Raw genomic sequence first — 18,540 nt, 5'->3', positions numbered from 1 at the left:
AGGGAAAATGTATGCAGTAAAAAGTACATTATTTTCTTTAGGAATGTATAGCAGTGAAATAAAAGTAAAAGCAGTCAAAAATATGAATAGTTAAGTAAAGTACAGATACAGTACCTAAAAATAAATACTTTAGTACTTTAGTACTTTACACCACTGAAAGACACACACACACACACACACACACACACACACACACACACTTCATCATGCATCCCTCTACATAACTGCCCCCCCCCCCCCCCTCCTCCACGGACACTCAGTCATAAACACAGCCCCTAGAGCCTAGACCCTGCTGTTAGTCTGCCAGATACTGTAATGTGACGGGCTTGTCATTTGATACGGGTCTGTCGAGAGGTTAAGGTGGTTGACTGGAGAGAGGTTCCTTTCTATGTGGAGGTTAGCTGTGGCCAGGGTGGCGACACACTCCACTGGCTGCTAACTAGGAAGACACCCTGGCATACCAGAGAGAAGGGAAGGTAGGACCCTTAGTATTTATTGTGCAGACCTCGAGATATCTCTATTAAGGGCACAAGGAGGCAGTAAAACTAGTCGTGCTCAAGACTGGCATTCTTAGAGCCGTGTCACATTCAGATAGCTTCAGCACTAAAACGTAAAGGGGGAATCTCCATGGGTGGGCTAATATCTATGGCCAGGCTATTCATCATGATTGGATTTTTTAACTGCTTACTGCAACAGACGGAGCATGCACACGCATGCCTTTCAATTACAGTTTTAGCGTAACTATATACTTGTTCGGGCTCTGAGTGCAGTGGCCCACTTTCACAGACACTGGGGAATCTCAAGGGCATCTAGAGGTTGAGGCTGGAACTAGTAGCTAGCTACACCATAATCTTAATACAGTAGGTGGGCCCTTTGATAGGCTTGTTGGTATTGTGGCCTTCAGAAAGTATTCATACCCCCTGAATTCAAAATGTATTAAATATATTTTTTTCTCAACGATCTACAAACAATACCCCATAATGACAAAGTGAAAATATGTTTTTAGAAATTATAGCAAATTTATTGAAAATGAAATACAGAAGTATCTAATTTACTCCTGAGTAAATACTTTGTAGGGGCACCTTTCTGGGTAAGTATCAAAGATCTTTCCACACCTGGATTGTGCAACATTTGCCCATTATACTTAAAAGATATTCAAGCTCTTTCAAATTGGTTGTTGATCATTTTCAGGTATTGCTATAGATTTTCAAGTACATTTAAGTCAAAAATCCGCCACTCAGGAGCATTCACTGTTTTCTTGATAAGCACCTCAAGTGTAGATTTGACCTTGTGTTTTAGGTTAATGTCCTGCTGAAAGTAGAATTCATCTCCCAGCAGACTGAACCAGGTTTTCCTCTAGGAATTTGCCTGTGCTTAGCTCCATTCTGTTTATTTTTTATCCTGAAAAACTCCCCAGTCCTTAATGATTACAAGCATACCCATAACATGAAGCAGCCATCACTACACTGTAAAATATGTGACTGACCGTCTCGATTCGGTCTTATATAGCAAAATTAGAAATTGTGTTTTTTACATTGGATAAAACTAGAGACTCAGAGCTAGAAAATTGTATATCATACACTACAGTTGAGGAACAATGGGAAAGTAACCTCACTTTTGAGAAAATGGCCCTTTTAATGTTTTTGTACACCTACTGGAGAGCTCTTTGTGTCTATACCCACACCCTCTTAAGTTTTAAGCACCCATCGCTTTATTTACATTTTTATTTTACCTTTATTTAACCAGGTAGGCCAGTTGAGAGCAAGTTCTCATTTACAACTGTGACATGGCCAAGATAAAGCAAAGCAGTGCAACACAAACAACAACATAGAGTAACACATGGAATAAACACATGTACAGTCAATAACACAATAGAAAAAGTCTATACAGTGTGTGCAAAAAAAGTAAATAAAAACAATATGGGGATGAGGTAGGTAGATTGGGTGGGCTATTTACAGATGGGCTATGTACAGCTGCAACGATCGGTAAGCTGCTCAGATAGCTGATGCTTAAAGTTAGTGAGGGAGGTAAGTCTCCAACTTCAGCTATTTTTGCAATTCGTTCCAGTCATTGGCATCAGAGAACTGGAAGGAAAGGTGGCCAAAGCAGGTGTTGGCTTTGGGGATGACCAGTGATATATACCTGCTGGAGCGCATGCTATGGGTGGGTGTTGTTATGGTGACCAGTTAGCTGAGATAATTTTAGAAAGAGAGGGTCCAGATTGTCTAGCCCAGCTGATTTGTACGGGTCCAGGTTTTGCTGCTCTTTCAGAACATCTGCTATCTGGATTTGGGTGAAGGAGAAACTGGGCAGGCTTGGGGAAGTAGCTGTGGGGTGTACGGAGCTGTTGGCCGGGGTTGGGGTAGCCAGAAGGAACGCATAGAGAAATGCTTATTGAAATTCTCGATTATCGTGGATTTATCGGTGGTGACAGTGTTTCCTAGCCTCAGTGCAGTGGGCAGCTGGAAGGAGGTGCTCTTATTCTCCATGGACTTTACAGTGTCCCAGAACTTTTTGGAGTTGGAGCTACAGGATGCAAACTTCTGTTTGAAAAAGCTAGCCTTAGCTTTCCTAACTGACTGCGTGTATTAGTTCCTGACTTCCCTGAAAAGTTGCATATCGCGGGGACTCTTCAATGCTAGTGCAGTCCGCCACAGGATATTTTTGTGCTGGTTGAGGGCAATCAGGTCTAAGTGAACCAATGGCTATATCTGTATCTGTATCTATAGTTTTCAATTTTTTGAAAGGGGCATGCTTATTTAAGATGGTGATGAAATTACTTTTAAAGAACGACCAGGCATCTTCTACTGACGGGATGAGGTCAATATCCTTCCAGGATACCCGGGCCAGGTCGATTAGAAAGACCTGCTTGCAGAAGTGTTTTAGGGCGCGTTTGACCATGATGAGGGGTGGTCGTTTGACTGCGGACCTATCGCGGATGCAGGCAATGAGGAAGTGATCGCTGAGATCCTGATTGAAAAGAGCAGAGGTGTATTTGGAGGGCAAGTTGGTAAGGATAATATCTATGAGAGTGCCCATGTTTACAGATTTATGGTTGAACCTGGTAGGTTCCTTGATAATTGCATGAGATTGAGGGCATCTAGTTTAGATTGTAGGACTGCCGGGGTGTTAAGCATATCCCAGTTTAGGTCACCTAATGGAACAAACTCTGAAGATAGATGGGGGCCATCAATTCACATATGGTGTCCACGGCACAGCTGGGAGCTGAGGGGGTCTATAACAGGCGGCAACAGTGAGAGACTTATTTTTAAAATTAGAAGCTTAAACTGTTTGGGCATAGACCTGGAAAGTATGACAGAACTTTATAGGCTATTTCTGCAGTATATTGCAACTCCTCCCACTTTGGCAGTTCTATCTTTACGGAAAATATTGTAGTTGGGGATGGAAATCTCAGAATTTTTGGTGGCCTTCCTAAGCCAGGATTCAGACATGGCAAGGACATCAGGGTTGGCTGAGTGTGCTGAAGCAATTGAGTAAAACAAACTTAGGGAGGCGGCTTCTGATGTCAACATGCATGAAACCAAGGCTTTTACGGTTACAGAAGTAAACAAATGAGAGTGCCTTGGGACACGCAGGGCCTGGGTTAACCTCCACATCACCGAGGAACAGAGGAGGAGTAGGATGAGGGTACGGCTAAGGGCTATCAAAACTGGTTGTCTAGTGCGTTGGGGACAGAGAATAAAAGGAGCATATTTCTGGGCATGGTAGGATAGATTCAGGGCATAATGTACAGACAAGGGTATGGTAGGGTGCGGGTACAGTGGAGGTAGACCTAGGTATTGAGTGATGATAAGAGAGATTGCATCTCTGGACGCACTAGTTGTGCTGGGTGAGGTCACCGCATGTGTGGGAGGTGGGACAAAAGTGGTATCTGAGGCATGTTGAGTGGGACTAGGGGCGCCACAGTGAACTATAACAATGATAACTATCTTAAACAACAGTATATAAGGCATATTGACGTTAGAGAGTAAAGGTCGACCGATTAATCGGAATGGCCGATTAATTAGGGCCGATTTCAAGTTTTCATAACAATCGGAAATCGATATTTTTGGGCGCCGATTTGCCGATTAAAAAAAAAAAAATGTAATCTTTTTTTTAAACTCCTTTATCTAATCTTTATTTAACTATGCAAGTCAGTTAAGAACATTTTCTTATTTTCAATGACGGCCTAGGAACGGTGGGTTAACTGCCTCGTTCAGGGGCAGGAAGACAGAATTTCACATTGTCAGCTCGGGGAATCCAATCTTGCAACCTTACAGTTAACTAGTCCAACGCAATAACGACCTGCCTCTCTCTCGTTGCACTCCACAAGGAGCCTGCCTGTTACGCAAATGCAGTAAGCCAAGGTAAGTTGCTAGCTAGCATTAAACTCATCTTGTAAAAAACAATCAATCATAATCACTAGTTAACTACACATAGTTGATGATATTGCTAGATATTATCTAGCGTGTCCTGTGTTGCATATAATTTGACTGAGCATACAAGCATACCTAAGTATCTGATTGAGCGGTGGTAGGCAGAAGCAGGCGTGTAAACATTTATTCAAACAGCACTTTCGTGCGTTTTGCCAGCAGCTCTTCGTTGTGCATCAAGCATTGTGCTGTTTATGACTTCAAACCTATCAACTCCCGAGATAAGGCTGGTGTGACCGAAGTGAAATGGCTGGCTAGTTAGCACGTGCTAATAGCGTTTAAAACTTCACTCGCTCTGAGCCTTGGGGTGGTTGTTTCCCTTGCTCTGCATGGGTAACGCTGCTTCGATGTGGTGGCTGTTGTCGGTGTGTTGCTGGTTCGAGCCCAGGGAGGAGCGAGGAGACGGACGGAGGCTATACTGTTACACAGTGCCTATAAGAACATCCAATAGTCAAAGGTTAATGAAATACAAATGGTATAGAGGGAAATAGTCCTATAATAACTACAACCTAAAACTTCTTACCCGGGAATATTGAAGACTCATGTTAAAAGGAACCACCAGCTTTCATATGTTCTCATGTTCTGAGCAAGGAACTGAAACGTTAGCTTTCTTACATAGCACATATTGCACTTTTACGTTCTTCTCCAACACTTTATTTTTGCATTATTTCAACCAAATTGAACATGTTTCATTATCTACTTGAGGCTAAATTGATTTTATTGATGTATTATATTAAGTTAAAATAAGTGTTAATTCAGTATTGTTGTAATTGTCATTATTACAAATACATTTTTATAAATCGTCCGATTAATCGGTATCGGTTTTTGGTACTCCAATAATCGATATCTGTATCGAGGTTGAAAAATCAGAATTGGTCGACCTCTATTAAAGCGAGGCATAAAGCAATCACAGGTGTTGATTGGGAGAGCTAGCTAAGACAACAAAGAGTAAGACAACAACAGCTAATCAGCTAAGACAGCAACAACAGGTAAAATGGCGATGAACGGGCAGAGAGGGTCAGTTAACTACACACAGGGCCTGAGTTCGAGGCTGGGGCTGACAGATAAACAAAATTAACAAAATGGAGTAGCGTGATTAATGAACAGTCCAGCAGGTATCAGCTATGTAGCCAAGTGATCATAGGGTCCAGTGAACAGCAATAGATGAAACAGGGAAGCCGCTAGGTTCGCGGCTAACTGGTGCTAGCTTCAGGACATGGGTGTTAGCCACTTTAGTCACTTGGTAGCAGCTCGCTAGCAGCGATGATCCGATGCAAAGGGTCTGAGCTTACTGCAAGAATCCAGTGGTGTAGTGGATTCTAGTCATGTTTAAGGATTCACATGTGAGGCTGTGTACTAATCAACCAAAGATTTCAAGACTGAAGGCTGTTTTATACTACAGGTGTGTTTGTAAATTTAATCTGGAGAGCCAGAGTGGGCTCTGGGCGTTTGTAAACTCAATTTCGTAAATTCAGTGTTTCGCTCTCGGAGCATTCAGAGCTCACACTGGACGCTATGGCCGATGAGTATGGTTGATCTGAGCGTTCTGACCTAACAACAGCAGTCAAGCACTCAAGCTAACTGGCTAATGTTGGCTAGCTACTTTCAGACACAAATGAGAGAACATCTCACTCTGACCATTTTACTCGCCCTAGTAGAGCTGGTTAGGCTGTTTTTATGTTATCCAGAACGTTGGTGACTGCAATTGTGCTGCTGGCAACAATTTAACTATGCTTTTTAGCCAACTTTTACTGACACCGGCCATATTCAACAGGTGTTGAGGTTTTGTAAATTTGTCAGTTATTCTGCTTCCAGCTACGTCTATCGACAGTTGTCGCAGTGATATCATGAACATTCTATTGAAATGGTTACTTGCATAGTGGAGTCTTTTGTTTGGACATGTAGCTAGCTAACTAAACAATGAACCATAATCCCAACTCATAACATTACTACTCTGCATGAATCTGCAGGTAGCTAACCAACCATGTTCATTGTTAGCTAGCTAAAATGAAGCTATTACTAGCAATGCAAATGGCTCTGAGATATGAATACTATTACTACACAGATCATACACATAATGTTAGCTAGCAAGCCAGCCAGCTAATGTTAGCTAGCTAACAGTACACTTTAACTTGAAATGAAAATGACTTTCTGACAAAATGTAAAACGTATAATATCTGAAAATGTAGACTATTTTCTAGACTAAAATGTAGACTAGAATCTAGACTATTTTACCCATCACGGATGCCATGGTTGGCCTTAGTTTGAAGATGTAATCCGGAGAAAGGTGTTTTATCCATTCTGTGTGTTCTCTTTTCAACGCTGTCTGCATATTTGCAATCAAACGGCAGAATTTTCTTCATCTCCTTAGCTATCATACTCTAATTCCACTGATTTCAAAACTCGTTCCTTCAGAAAGTGGAGAGCAACACTTATGCAGTTCTACTACGTGATATCTTTCAAAAAAGCCAGGTTAGAAAGGATTATCTACACATACTGACCAGCTCATGTTATAGACAGAAGCATTCTACATGGCAGACCGATCCTAAATCATCTCTCAACATCTCCAGCCCACTCATTATCTCAGCCAATCATGGCTAGCGGGAAGGTTGCTGACTTTCTCCATGGCTAAATCAACTAGGCACGTAATTTAACAATGTTATTTGTATTTTCAGATGGAATGCACATTTGATATTAGGGCACATGAAAGTTCACATTACCAGAAATAATTTCTGCCCCAAAAAAGTTTACTTTCAAATGGCTCTCCTGTAAAGTAGTGACATGCGACACACGCCTAGTTTCCTGAAATGGGTCACATATGGAGAGTGGTACTCAGTAATGTGTTGTATTTGATTTGTCCCAAACACAACACAACAATTTCAATGCAGGACAAAATGTGAATTGCTTTGCCAATTTTTTTACAGTATTACTTTAGTGCCTTGTTGCAAACAGGATGCATATTTTGGAATATTTGTGTTCCTTAAAGGCTTCCTTCTTTTCACTCTGTCAATTAGGTTAGTATTGTGGAGTAACTACAATGTTGTTGATCCATCCTCACTGCTGGACTGAGGGACCTTACTAATAATAGTATATGTGGGGTAAAGAGATGAGCTAGTCATTCAGAAATCATGTTAAACACTATTATTGCACACAGAATGAGTCCATGCAACTTTTGTGACTTGTTAAGCAAATCTTTACTCCTGAACTTTTTAGGCTTGCCAAGACTCTTCTTAGAGCTGGCCGCCTGGCCAAACTGAGCAATCAGGTGGAGAGGGGCTTTGGTCCGGATGGTCACTCTGACAGAACTCTAGAGTTCCTCTGTGGAGATGGGAGAACCTTCCAGAAGGACAACCATCTCTGCAGCACTCCACCAATCAGGCCTTTATGGTAGAGTGGCCAGACAGAAGCCACTCCTCAGTAAAAGGCACATGGCAGCCCGCTTGGAGTTTGCCAAAAGGCACCTAAAGACTCTCAGACCATGAGAAACAAGATTTTCGGGTCTGATGAAACCAAGATTAAACTCTTTGGCCTGAATGCCAAGTGTCACATCGGAAGGAAACCTGGCACTATCCTTACGGTGTAACATGGTGGGGACAGCATCATGCTGTAGGAATGTTTTTCAGCAGCAGGGACTGCAACTAGGGACTGCAAAGTACAGAGAGGTCCTTGATGAAAACCTGCTCCAGAGCACTCAGGACCTCAGACAGGGGCAAAGGTTCACCTTCCAACAAGACAACGACCCTAAGCACGCAGCCAAGACAAAGAAGTCGTGGCTGTAATCGCTGCCAAAGGTGCTTCAACAAAGTACAGAGTAAAGAGTCTGCATACTTATGTAAAGTTAACAAAACAGTCTTAAAACCTGTTTTTGCTTTGTCATTATGGGGTATTGTGTGTATATTAATGAGGATAAAAACTATGTAATCCATTTTGGAATAAGGCTATAATATAACAAAATATCAAATAGTCTAGGGGTCTGAATACTTTCTGAAGGCACTGTATGTAGGGTTGCAAAGGGAGGATATATTACTGTAAACTTGTTATCTTTCAACTTCCAGAATTTTTGTGACTTTCAAGTTTTTTTTGTGTATTGGATCACATTACCTATAGTGTTATTTTTGGGTACTTCAGGTTATCGACAGTATGGGAAACTATCTCTGGCCCTCTTTGTGGCCTTATCACAAGTAAAATATATACAGTGCCTTGCGAAAGTATTCGGCCCCCTTGAACTTTACGACCTTTTGCCAAATTTCAGGCTTCAAACATAAAGTTATAAAACTATTTTTTTGTGAAGAATCAACAACAAGTGGGACACAATCATGAAGTGGAACGACATTTATTGGATATTTCAAACTTTTTTAACAAATCAAAAACTGAAAAATTGGGCGTGCAAAATTATTCAGCCCCCTTAAGTTAATACTTTGTAGCACCACCTTTTGCTGCGATTACAGCTGTAAGTCGCTTGGGGTATGTCTCTATCAGTTTTGCACATCGAGAGACTGACATTTTTTCCCATTCCTCCTTGCAAAACAGCTCGAGCTCAGTGAGGTTGGATGGAGAGCATTTGTGAACAGCAGTTTTCAGTTCTTTCCACAGATTCTCGATTGGATTCAGGTCTGGACTTTGACTTGGCCATTCTAACAGCTGGATATGTTTATTTTTGAACCATTCCATTGTAGATTTTGCTTTATGTTTTGGATCATTGTCTTGTTGGAAGACAAATCTCCGTCCCAGTCTCAGGTCTTTTGCAGACTCCATCAGGTTTTCTTCCAGAATGGTCCTGTATTTGGCTCCATCCATCTTCCCATCAATTTTAACCATCTTCCCTGTCCCTGCTGAAGAAAAGCAGGCCCAAACCATGATGCTGCCACCACCATGTTTGACAGTGGGGATGGTGTGTTCAGCTGTGTTGCTTTTACGCCAAACATAACGTTTTGCATTGTTGCCAAAAAGTTCAATTTTGGTTTCATCTGACCAGAGCACCTTCTTCCACATGTTTGGTGTGTCTCCCAGGTGGCTTGTGGCAAACTTTAAACAACACTTTTTATGGATATCTTTAAGAAATGGCTTTCTTCTTGCCACTCTTCCATAAAGGCCAGATTTGTGCAATATACGACTGATTGTTGTCCTATGGACAGAGTCTCCCACCTCAGCTGTAGATCTCTGCAGTTCATCCAGAGTGATCATGGGCCTCTTGGCTGCATCTCTGATCAGTCTTCTCCTTGTATGAGCTGAAAGTTTAGAGGGACGGCCAGGTCTTGGTAGATTTGCAGTGGTCTGATACTCCTTCCATTTCAATATTATCGCTTGCACAGTGCTCCTTGGGATGTTTAAAGCTTGGGAAATCTTTTTGTATCCAAATCCGGCTTTAAACTTCTTCACAACAGTATCTCGGACCTGCCTGGTGTGTTCCTTGTTCTTCATGATGCTCTCTGCGCTTTTGACGGACCTCTGAGACTATCACAGTGCAGGTGCATTTATACGGAGACTTGATTACACACAGGTGGATTGTATTTATCATCATTAGTCATTTAGGTCAACATTGGATCATTCAGAGATCCTCACTGAACTTCTGGAGAGAGTTTGCTGCACTGAAAGTAAAGGGGCTGAATAATTTTGCACGCCCAATTTTTCAGTTTTTGATTTGTTAAAAAAGTTTGAAATATCCAATAAATGTCGTTCCACTTCATGATTGTGTCCCACTTGTTGTTGATTCTTCACAAAAAAATACAGTTTTATATCTTTATGTTTGAAGCCTGAAATGTGGCAAAAGGTCGCAAAGTTCAAGGGGGCCAATTATTTTCGCAAGGCACTGTAAAATAATCAAATAAGATTTTAAAATAAAAATGTGAATAACAAAGCTGTAAAACATTATCCTAAATATGAACCATCAACTAAATGAATACCATTGGTGTTTAATATGAGGGTTTCAGCATGAAATATTATTGCTATATAAAATGTTTTACAATCACTTATTTATTCTAATATAGAAATATGTCTTTGTTGTAAATATTTGCCACCAAACTGGTTGCAGTTGTGAAAAAGTCAATGGTTGGAAGAGTTGGAGAGTTAAGCTGCTTTTTTTTTCTCATAAATTAGGCTATTTTCTCTTGAACAATATGGTGTTTCCACTAGAAACTACTGGACAATATGGATACAGATATAGAAAATGAATGCTATATATGAAGACAGTTTTAAAAGTATAAATTACCAAACTTACCATAGATTGCCATATTTGACCTAAGATTCTTCTAACTTTGGTAACTTACTACCGGTAGCTTTGCAACCCTACAAATAGTAAACAATGGAAATTGTTCCACCTTGCCCTCGTATAGGCTGTTGTGGAAGTTTCACCATATAGTTGTTTATCAATTTTATGTGGCACATACAGTATATGTGGCATTTTTCTAACCAATGGGGAGCCTCCAGTGCCAGTTCCAGTGCCCCACAGCAAGTACCATACTGTTCACTGGGGACACTGTTCGTTATATCGAGTTATTCTCTGAGCGACCAATCCTAGCCAGCTCGAACGCGACTGGCACTAGGCATAAAAATACATAACAAGACGTCTGGACCAGATTTGTTTGGTCTGGATCCTGGATGTCATTCAGGCAGGCGGATCTTTGGTGGGGGGAAAGATTGTTTTCAGCCCCCTTGCCCTCTCTCCCACTGCCCTGGCCTGGGTAATTACGGCTCTACTGTTCATGGTATGTTTACACAGATGAGAAACACCTGTTGCTTCTCCCCAAGCAGAAATCAGTCAGCCGCGGCTATTTTGGCAACGTCGGGATTATTAGGTGATCCCAAGGTGCCCTTGGCAAGCGTCGTTACATTGATAGCAGTTTTCCACTTGCACTTTGGTTTATTGTATAACGTAAACAAACATTAAAATAAATGTCTGTCTATTAATATGCTAGCTATATAGCGTAGCTGTTTTGGGGCTTGCACGAGACGATTCCTTGGCAACGTGCTAAGACTTGTGACGCAAGTCGGCCTATAGGGACCATGCTTGCGTCAATATAGTTGAGTCAAGTATGGCAGACGGCTGTTGCAGATTTACGAAATGAATGTAGTACTTCCCAGATCATTGTCCTTCAAACTGTCCCTTCAGGTGATTAACTCCAAAAACAAGTTACTCCTGCTGACATGAAGGTTTGACAGAGGTAACGGACAGAGAAGAGAGTGAGATGAATAATAATATACATTTTGATCTGAATTGAAGATCTAGAGAACATTTAAATAAATCCTTTCATTATTAATATACAATTCCTTTGCAAGCCTATTAGCTAGTCTGCCGCCAATAACAATGTTAAAATCTCCATGGGTTCTCCATGGGTTCTCTGTTTACATCTGGTTGTGATGGTTGTATAGTTCCAACAGTCATTTGTAGCTGTGGATTGATACGTTTACTTTAATCAACCTCTATTGTTCTTGTGTGTATTAGTAGAAACAACATGCTCCTGTCACAGAGCTTTTGTTTCTGTAAAGTATTGTTTATAAGGTCAAACAGTTGCAGCCAGTTATTTTAATCTGCTGCGTTTGTAATGCCACTCTGTGCCGTGTCAATACCACGATGAGAGTGGGTTTCCGCCACAGATAAATTATAACCACTCCTATTGGTCTTTCCATTTGTTTTTGAATTACATGTGCATCAATTTATAATTTGTGATTAGACACAATCTAATAAATTGTGATAAACTAAATCACACAATTTATGAATTGTGTAGTTACACAGTACACAGTAAACAGTACATGTTACGGACACCAAAGAACATTGCAACAGTTAAAAGGACACCAAAGCCTGGTATCTCTATTTATCAACCAGTGAAAAGAGCGGACTGTCATTAGGCACATTCCAAAAGGGCCAAGGCTGTAGAGGCATTAATCGTCGTGCCATCCTTTCAGGTTGAGAGGGCTGCAAAATTCACATGGCCAATGGCCTTTCCTAAAGTTGCACTGACAAGCATGCTGGCACTGAGATTGTTTGTTGGGCATATAAGAGAGTAGACATATAGACAGGTGGTCAGAGGCATTGGTCTCAGAGCAAAGGGAGGATAGAGAGACAGTTGGTGTTGGGCATGCCTTTGTGGATGGCAGGATGCCACTGTAATTCATCAGGAGTGATGGCATGGAGGGGAACTGGATTGGGATAATCAGAAGCAGATGCTTGTACTGACCACTATTCTGAGAGGGCCTGACCTGCTGTATTTCTGAAGTCTGTGTGTTTGGTTATTTCGTTTATACGATGTCTATTCATTCTGTGGAATAGAATAGGAGAGTAAAGAACTGTCAATGTTGTTCTCCTACTTAGCTTTAACTGATATCATATACTGTATGTGCCAACTCCTTAGGGTTGCGGCAGGAGCTAGGGTTAGGGTTGCGGCAGGATCGGTGTTAGGGTTGCATCTGGAGCTAAGGTTAGGGTTGCAGCTAGAGCTAGGGTCAGGGTTAGGGTTGTGACTGGGGATAGGGTCAGGGTTAGAATTGCGGCTGGGGCTAGGGTCAGGGTTAGGGTTGTGGCTGGAGTTAGGGTTAGGTCTGCAACTGAAGCTAGGGTTGGTGTTTGTATATGTGTGTCTGTCAGTGTGACTGTTAACAGGTGAAACTAGGTTCCCTTCTCACCTAATAACTGTCCCCCTGTACTTCTCTCTCTTGCCTACACAGGTTATGCCACTCCACAGGCTTCCTGAAACCCCCACTGTGAAAGAGAAGGGCTGATCCCCAAGCTCTAGCTACTCTCCTCCCACCTCCACCCACCTCCCTCCCTAACCACACATAGCCCCCCACTCCCACTCCGCCGGACCCCGGACCCCATGGCTGCAGGAGGCCATGCCCCTGAGAAGGATGTGTTGATCAACCTGCATCAGGTAAGATTGTTCGATTGATTTATTTATCTATGATGTTTATTTTCCTTCAGGACATTACTTCTGCAGCTCAATATATGTTACACATACAATATGTACAGTGCCTTGCATAAGTATATATCCCTCTTGGCGTTTTTCCTATTTTGTTGCATTACGACCTGTAATTGAAATTGATTTTTATTCTATTTCATGTAATTGACATACACAAATGAGTCAAATTGGTGAAGTGAAATAAAAATAAAAACCTTTCAAAATGTATTTATTTTTAAAACGGAAAAGTTGTGGAGAAGTACAGATCAGGGTTGGGTTCTAAAAAAATATCTGAAACTTTGAACATCCCACGGAGGACCATTAAATCCATTATTTAAAAAATGGAAAGACTATGGCACCACAACAAACCTGCCAAGAGATGGCTGTCCACCAAAACTCACGGACCAGGCAAGGGCATTAATCAGAGAGGCAACAAAGAGACCAATGATAACCCTGAAGGAGCTGCAAAGCTCCACTGCGGAGCTGGGAGTATCTGTCCATAGGACCACTTTAAGGTGTACACTCCACAGAGCTGGGTTTTACAGAAGAGTGGCCAGAAAAAAGCCGTTGCTTAAAGAAAAAAATAAGCAAACACGTTTGGTGTTCGCCAAAAGGCATGTGGGAGACTCACCAAACATATGGAAGAAGGTACTCTGGTCAGATGAGACTAAAATGTAGTTTTTTGCCATTAAGGAAAATGCTATGTGTGGCGCAAACCCAACACCTCTCATCAGCTCGAGAACAGCATCCATGTTGGCAGCATCATGCTGTGGGGATGTTTTTCATCGGCAGGGAATTGAAGGAATGATGGATGGCACTAAATACAGGGAAATTCTTGAGGAAAACCTGTTTGTCTTCCAGAGATTTGAGACTGGGGCGGAGGTTCACCTTCCAGCAGGACAATGACCCTAAGCATACTGTTAAAGCAACACTCAAGTGGTTTAAGGGGAAACATTTAAATGTCTTGGAATGGCCTAGTCAAAGCCCAGACCTCAATCCAATTCAGAATCTGTGTTATGACTTAAAGATTGCGGTACAAAGGTGCTTAAACAATGTACTGAGTAAACGGTCAGAATACTTATGTAAAGTATTCAGATGGCGTCAAAGGAGATGGCTGCTGTTTTACGATCCCCTAACCAATTGTGCTATTGTGTATGTTTTTTTTGCATTATTTGTAAGTTATTTTGTACATAATCTTTCTGCCACCCTGTCTTATGACCGAAAATAGCCTTTTTTATTATCAGGACAGCGATTACTCACCCCATACTGGAGGAATACTTTTTCCTCAACAAGTCGGACGGGAAGGATTTACTTCAGACCCGACAAGGCATTCATCCCCGTAATTCGCTGGAGAAAGAGACAAAGGTATCATAGACGAATATCCGGGTGCCTTGTAAAGATCCGTCGCCGAAAGGGTAATCTACCTTTACTATTGGTCCTATTAGCCAACGTACAATCAATCGATAATAAAAATAGACTAACTACGATCACGTATATCCTACCAACGGGACATTTAAAAACTGTAATATCTTATGAGTCATGGCTGAATGACGACATGAATAACATATAGCTGGCAGGTTTTCAGCTTTTTTGGCAGGATAGAACAGCGGCCTTTGGTAAGACAAGGGGTGGCGGTCTATGTATATTTGTAAAAAAAACTGTTGGTGCATGAAATCTAAGGAAGTGTTGAGGTTTTGCTCGCCTGAGGTAGAGTATCTAATGATAAGCTGTTGACCACACTATTTACCAATAGAGTTTTCATCTGTATTTTACTTAGCTGTCTACATACAACCACAAACCAATGGTGTCACTAAGACCGCACTCAATGAGCTATATCGACCACAAATAAACAGGAAAACGCTCACCCAGAGGTGGCGCTCCTAGTGGCGGGGGACTTTAATGCAGGAAAAACACATTTCTACCAGCATGTTAAACTCTAGACCACCTTTACTCCACACACAGAAACACGTACAAAGTCCATTTGGCAAATGGAGGGCGAACAAAAACTAAAACTAAACAAACAAAAACTAAAGCAGGAAGCACCAGTGACTCGGTCAATAAGAAAGTGGTCAAAAGAAGCAAATGCTAAACTACAGGACTGTTTTGCTAGCACAGACTGGAATATATTCCGGTATTCTTCCAATGGCATTGAGGAGTACACCACATCAGTCATTGGCTTTATCAATAAGTGCATTGATGACGTCGTCCCCACAGTGACCGTATGTACAGTACATACCACAACAAGAAGCCATGGATTACAGGCAACATCCGCACTGAGCTAAAGGGTAGAGCTGCCGCTTTCAAGGAGCGGGACTCTAATCCGGAAGTTTATAAGAAATTCCGTTATGCCCTCCGACGAACCATCAAATAGTAAAAACGTCAATACAAGACTAAGATTGGAGCCGGTGTAAAACGATTCAAAGCTCGTCGGATGTGGCAGGGCTTGCAGACTATTAGACTGCAAAGGGAAGCACAGCCACAAGCTGCCCAGTGACACGAGCCTACCAGACGAGCTAAATTACTTCTATGCTCGCTTCAAGGCAAGTAACACAGAGCATCAGCTGTTCTGGACGACTGCGTGAACATGCACTCCGTAGCCGATGTGAACAAGACCTTTAAACAAGTCAACATTCACAAAGCCGCTGGGGCAGACGGATTGTCAGGACGTGTACTCAAAACATGCGCTGACCAACTGGCAGGTGCCTTCACTAACATTTTCAACCTCTACCTGTTTGAGTCTGTAATAACAACATGTTTAAAGCAGACCACCATAGTCCCTGTGCCCAATAACACTAAGGTAACAAAAGGTTCTACAGCTGCACCATTGAGAGCATCCTGACTGGTTGCATCACTGCCTGGTATGGCAACAGCTCGGCTTCCGACCGCAACGCACTACAGAGGGTAGTGTGTATGGCCCAGTACATCACTGGGGCCAAGCTTCCAGCCATCCAGGACCTCTATACCTGGCGGTGTCAGAGGAAGGCCCTAAAAATTGTCAAAGACTCCAGCCAGCCTAGTCATAGATTGTTCTCTTTGCTACCACACGACAAGCGGTACCGGAGCGCTTCCGGAAGTCTATGTCCAAGAGGCTTCTAAACAGCTTCTACCCCCAAGCCATAAGACTCCTGAACATCTAATCAAATGGCTACCCAGGCTATTTGCATTTCCCCCCTATTACACTGCTGCTGCTCGGTGTTTATTATCTATACATAGTCACTTTATTTTATTTATTTTTATTTGACCTTTATTTAACCAGGTAGGCTAGTTGAGAACAAGTTCTCATTTGCAATTGTGACCTGGCCAAGATAAAGCAAAGCAGTTCGACACATACAACAACACAGAGTTACACATGGAATAAACAAACATACAACCAATAATACAGTAGAAAAAAATCTATGTACAGCATATGCAAATGAGGTAGGATAAGAGCGGTAAGGCAATAAATAGGCCATGGTGGCGAAGTAACTACAATATAGCATTTAAACACTGGAATGGTAGAATGTGCAGAAGATGAATGTGCAAGTAGAGATACTGGGGTGCAAAGGAGCAAGATACATAAATAAATACATTATGGAGATGAGGTAGATTGGATGGGCTATTTACAGATGAGCTATGTACAGGAGCAGTGATCTGTGAGCTGATCTGACAGCTGGTGCTTAAATCTAGTGAGGGAGGTAAGAGTCTCCAGCTTTATTGATTTTTGCAGTTTGTTCCAGTCATTGGCAGCAGAGAACTGGAAGGAGAGGTGGCTGAAGGAAGAATTGGCTTTGGGGGTGACCAGTGAGATATACCTGCTGGAGCGCATGCTATGGGTGGGTGCTGCTATGGTGACCAGTGAGCTGAGATAAGGCGGGGCTTTACCTAACAGAGACTTGTAGATGACCTGGAGCCAGTGGGTTTTGCAACGAGTATGATTCGAGGGCCAGCCATCGAGAGTGTACAGGTCGCAGTGGTGGGTTGTTTATGGGGCTTTGGTGACAAAACGGATGGCACTGTGGTAGACTACATCCAATTTGTTGGGTAGAGTGTTGGTGGCTATTTTGTAAATAACATCGCCAAAGTCGAGGATCGGTAGGATGGTCAGTTTTATGAGGGTATGTTTGGCAGCATGAGTGAAGGATGCTTTGTTGCGAAATTGGAAGCCGATTCTAGATTTAATTTAGGATTGGAGATGTTTAATGTGAGTCTGGAAGGAGAGTTTTCAGTCTAACCAGACACCCAGGTATTTGTTGTTGTCCACATATTCTAAGTCAGAACTGTCCAGAGTAGTGATGCTGGACGGCCAGGCAGGTGCGGGCAGTGATTGGTTGAAGAGCATGCATTTAGTTTTACATGCATTTAAGAGCAGTTGGAGGCCACGGAAGGAGAGTTGTATGCCATTGAAGCTCATCTGGAGGTTAGTTAACACAGTATCCAAAGAAGTGCCAGAGGTATACAGAATGGTGTCGTCTGCGTAGAGGTGGATCAAAGAATCACCAGCAGCAAGAGCGACATCATTGATGTATACAGAGAAGAGAGTCGGCCCGAGAATTGAACCCTGTGGCACCCCCATAGAGACTGCCAGAGGTCCGGACAACAGGCCCTCCGATTTGACATACTGAACTCTGTCAGAGAAGTAGTTGGTGAACCAGGTGAGGAAATGATTTGAGAAACCAAGGCTGTTGAGTCTGCCAATAAGAATGTTGTGATTGGTCGAAGCATACGGCTGCACAGTAATGTCTCTTATTGAAATGGTTGGTAATCTGTTTGTTATCTTGGCTTTCGAAGACCTTAGAAGACAGGGTAGAATAGATATGATATAGGTCTGTAGCAGTTTGGGTCTAGAGTGTCTCTCCTTTGAAGAGGGGGATGACCGCGGCAGCTTTCCAATCTATGGGAATCTCGGACGATACGAAATAGAGGTTGAACAGGCTAGTAATAGGGGTTGCAACAATTTCACAGATCATTTTATAAAGAGAGGGTCCAGATTGTCTAGACCGGCTGATTTGTAGGGGTCCAGATTTTGCAGCTCTTTCAGAATATCAGCTATCTGTATTTGGGTGAAGGAGAAGTGGGGGAGGTTTGGGCGAGTTGCTGTGGGGAGCGCAGGGCTAATGACCGGGGTAGGGGTAGCCAGGTGGAAAGCATGGCCAGCCGTAGAAAAATGCTTGATGAAATTCTCAATTATAGTGGATTTTTTGGTGGTAACAGTGTTCCCTAGCCTCAGTGCAGTGGGC

General features: G+C 42.3%; 1 protein-coding gene across 1 annotated transcript in view; it reads left to right on the top strand.

Annotated features, from left to right (window-relative positions):
- The first annotated feature begins 401 nt into the window (after nt 1-401).
- The window catches only part of LOC139380523 (solute carrier family 4 member 3), a 92,828-nt gene continuing 74,689 nt past the window's right edge, over nt 402-18,540 (top strand). Inside the window, exons 1-2 of the mRNA XM_071123256.1 lie at nt 402-476; nt 13,095-13,297. Of these exons, the coding sequence (XP_070979357.1) occupies nt 13,244-13,297 (54 nt within the window). The 5' untranslated portion in view covers nt 402-476; nt 13,095-13,243. The remainder of the gene's footprint in view (nt 477-13,094; nt 13,298-18,540) is intronic.

The sequence above is a fragment of the Oncorhynchus clarkii genome, chromosome 22, assembly GCF_045791955.1.
Source record: "Oncorhynchus clarkii lewisi isolate Uvic-CL-2024 chromosome 22, UVic_Ocla_1.0, whole genome shotgun sequence".
In the NCBI taxonomy this organism is placed as follows: Eukaryota; Metazoa; Chordata; class Actinopteri; order Salmoniformes; family Salmonidae; genus Oncorhynchus; species Oncorhynchus clarkii.
This window is presented reverse-complemented; position numbering and strand designations above follow the sequence as displayed.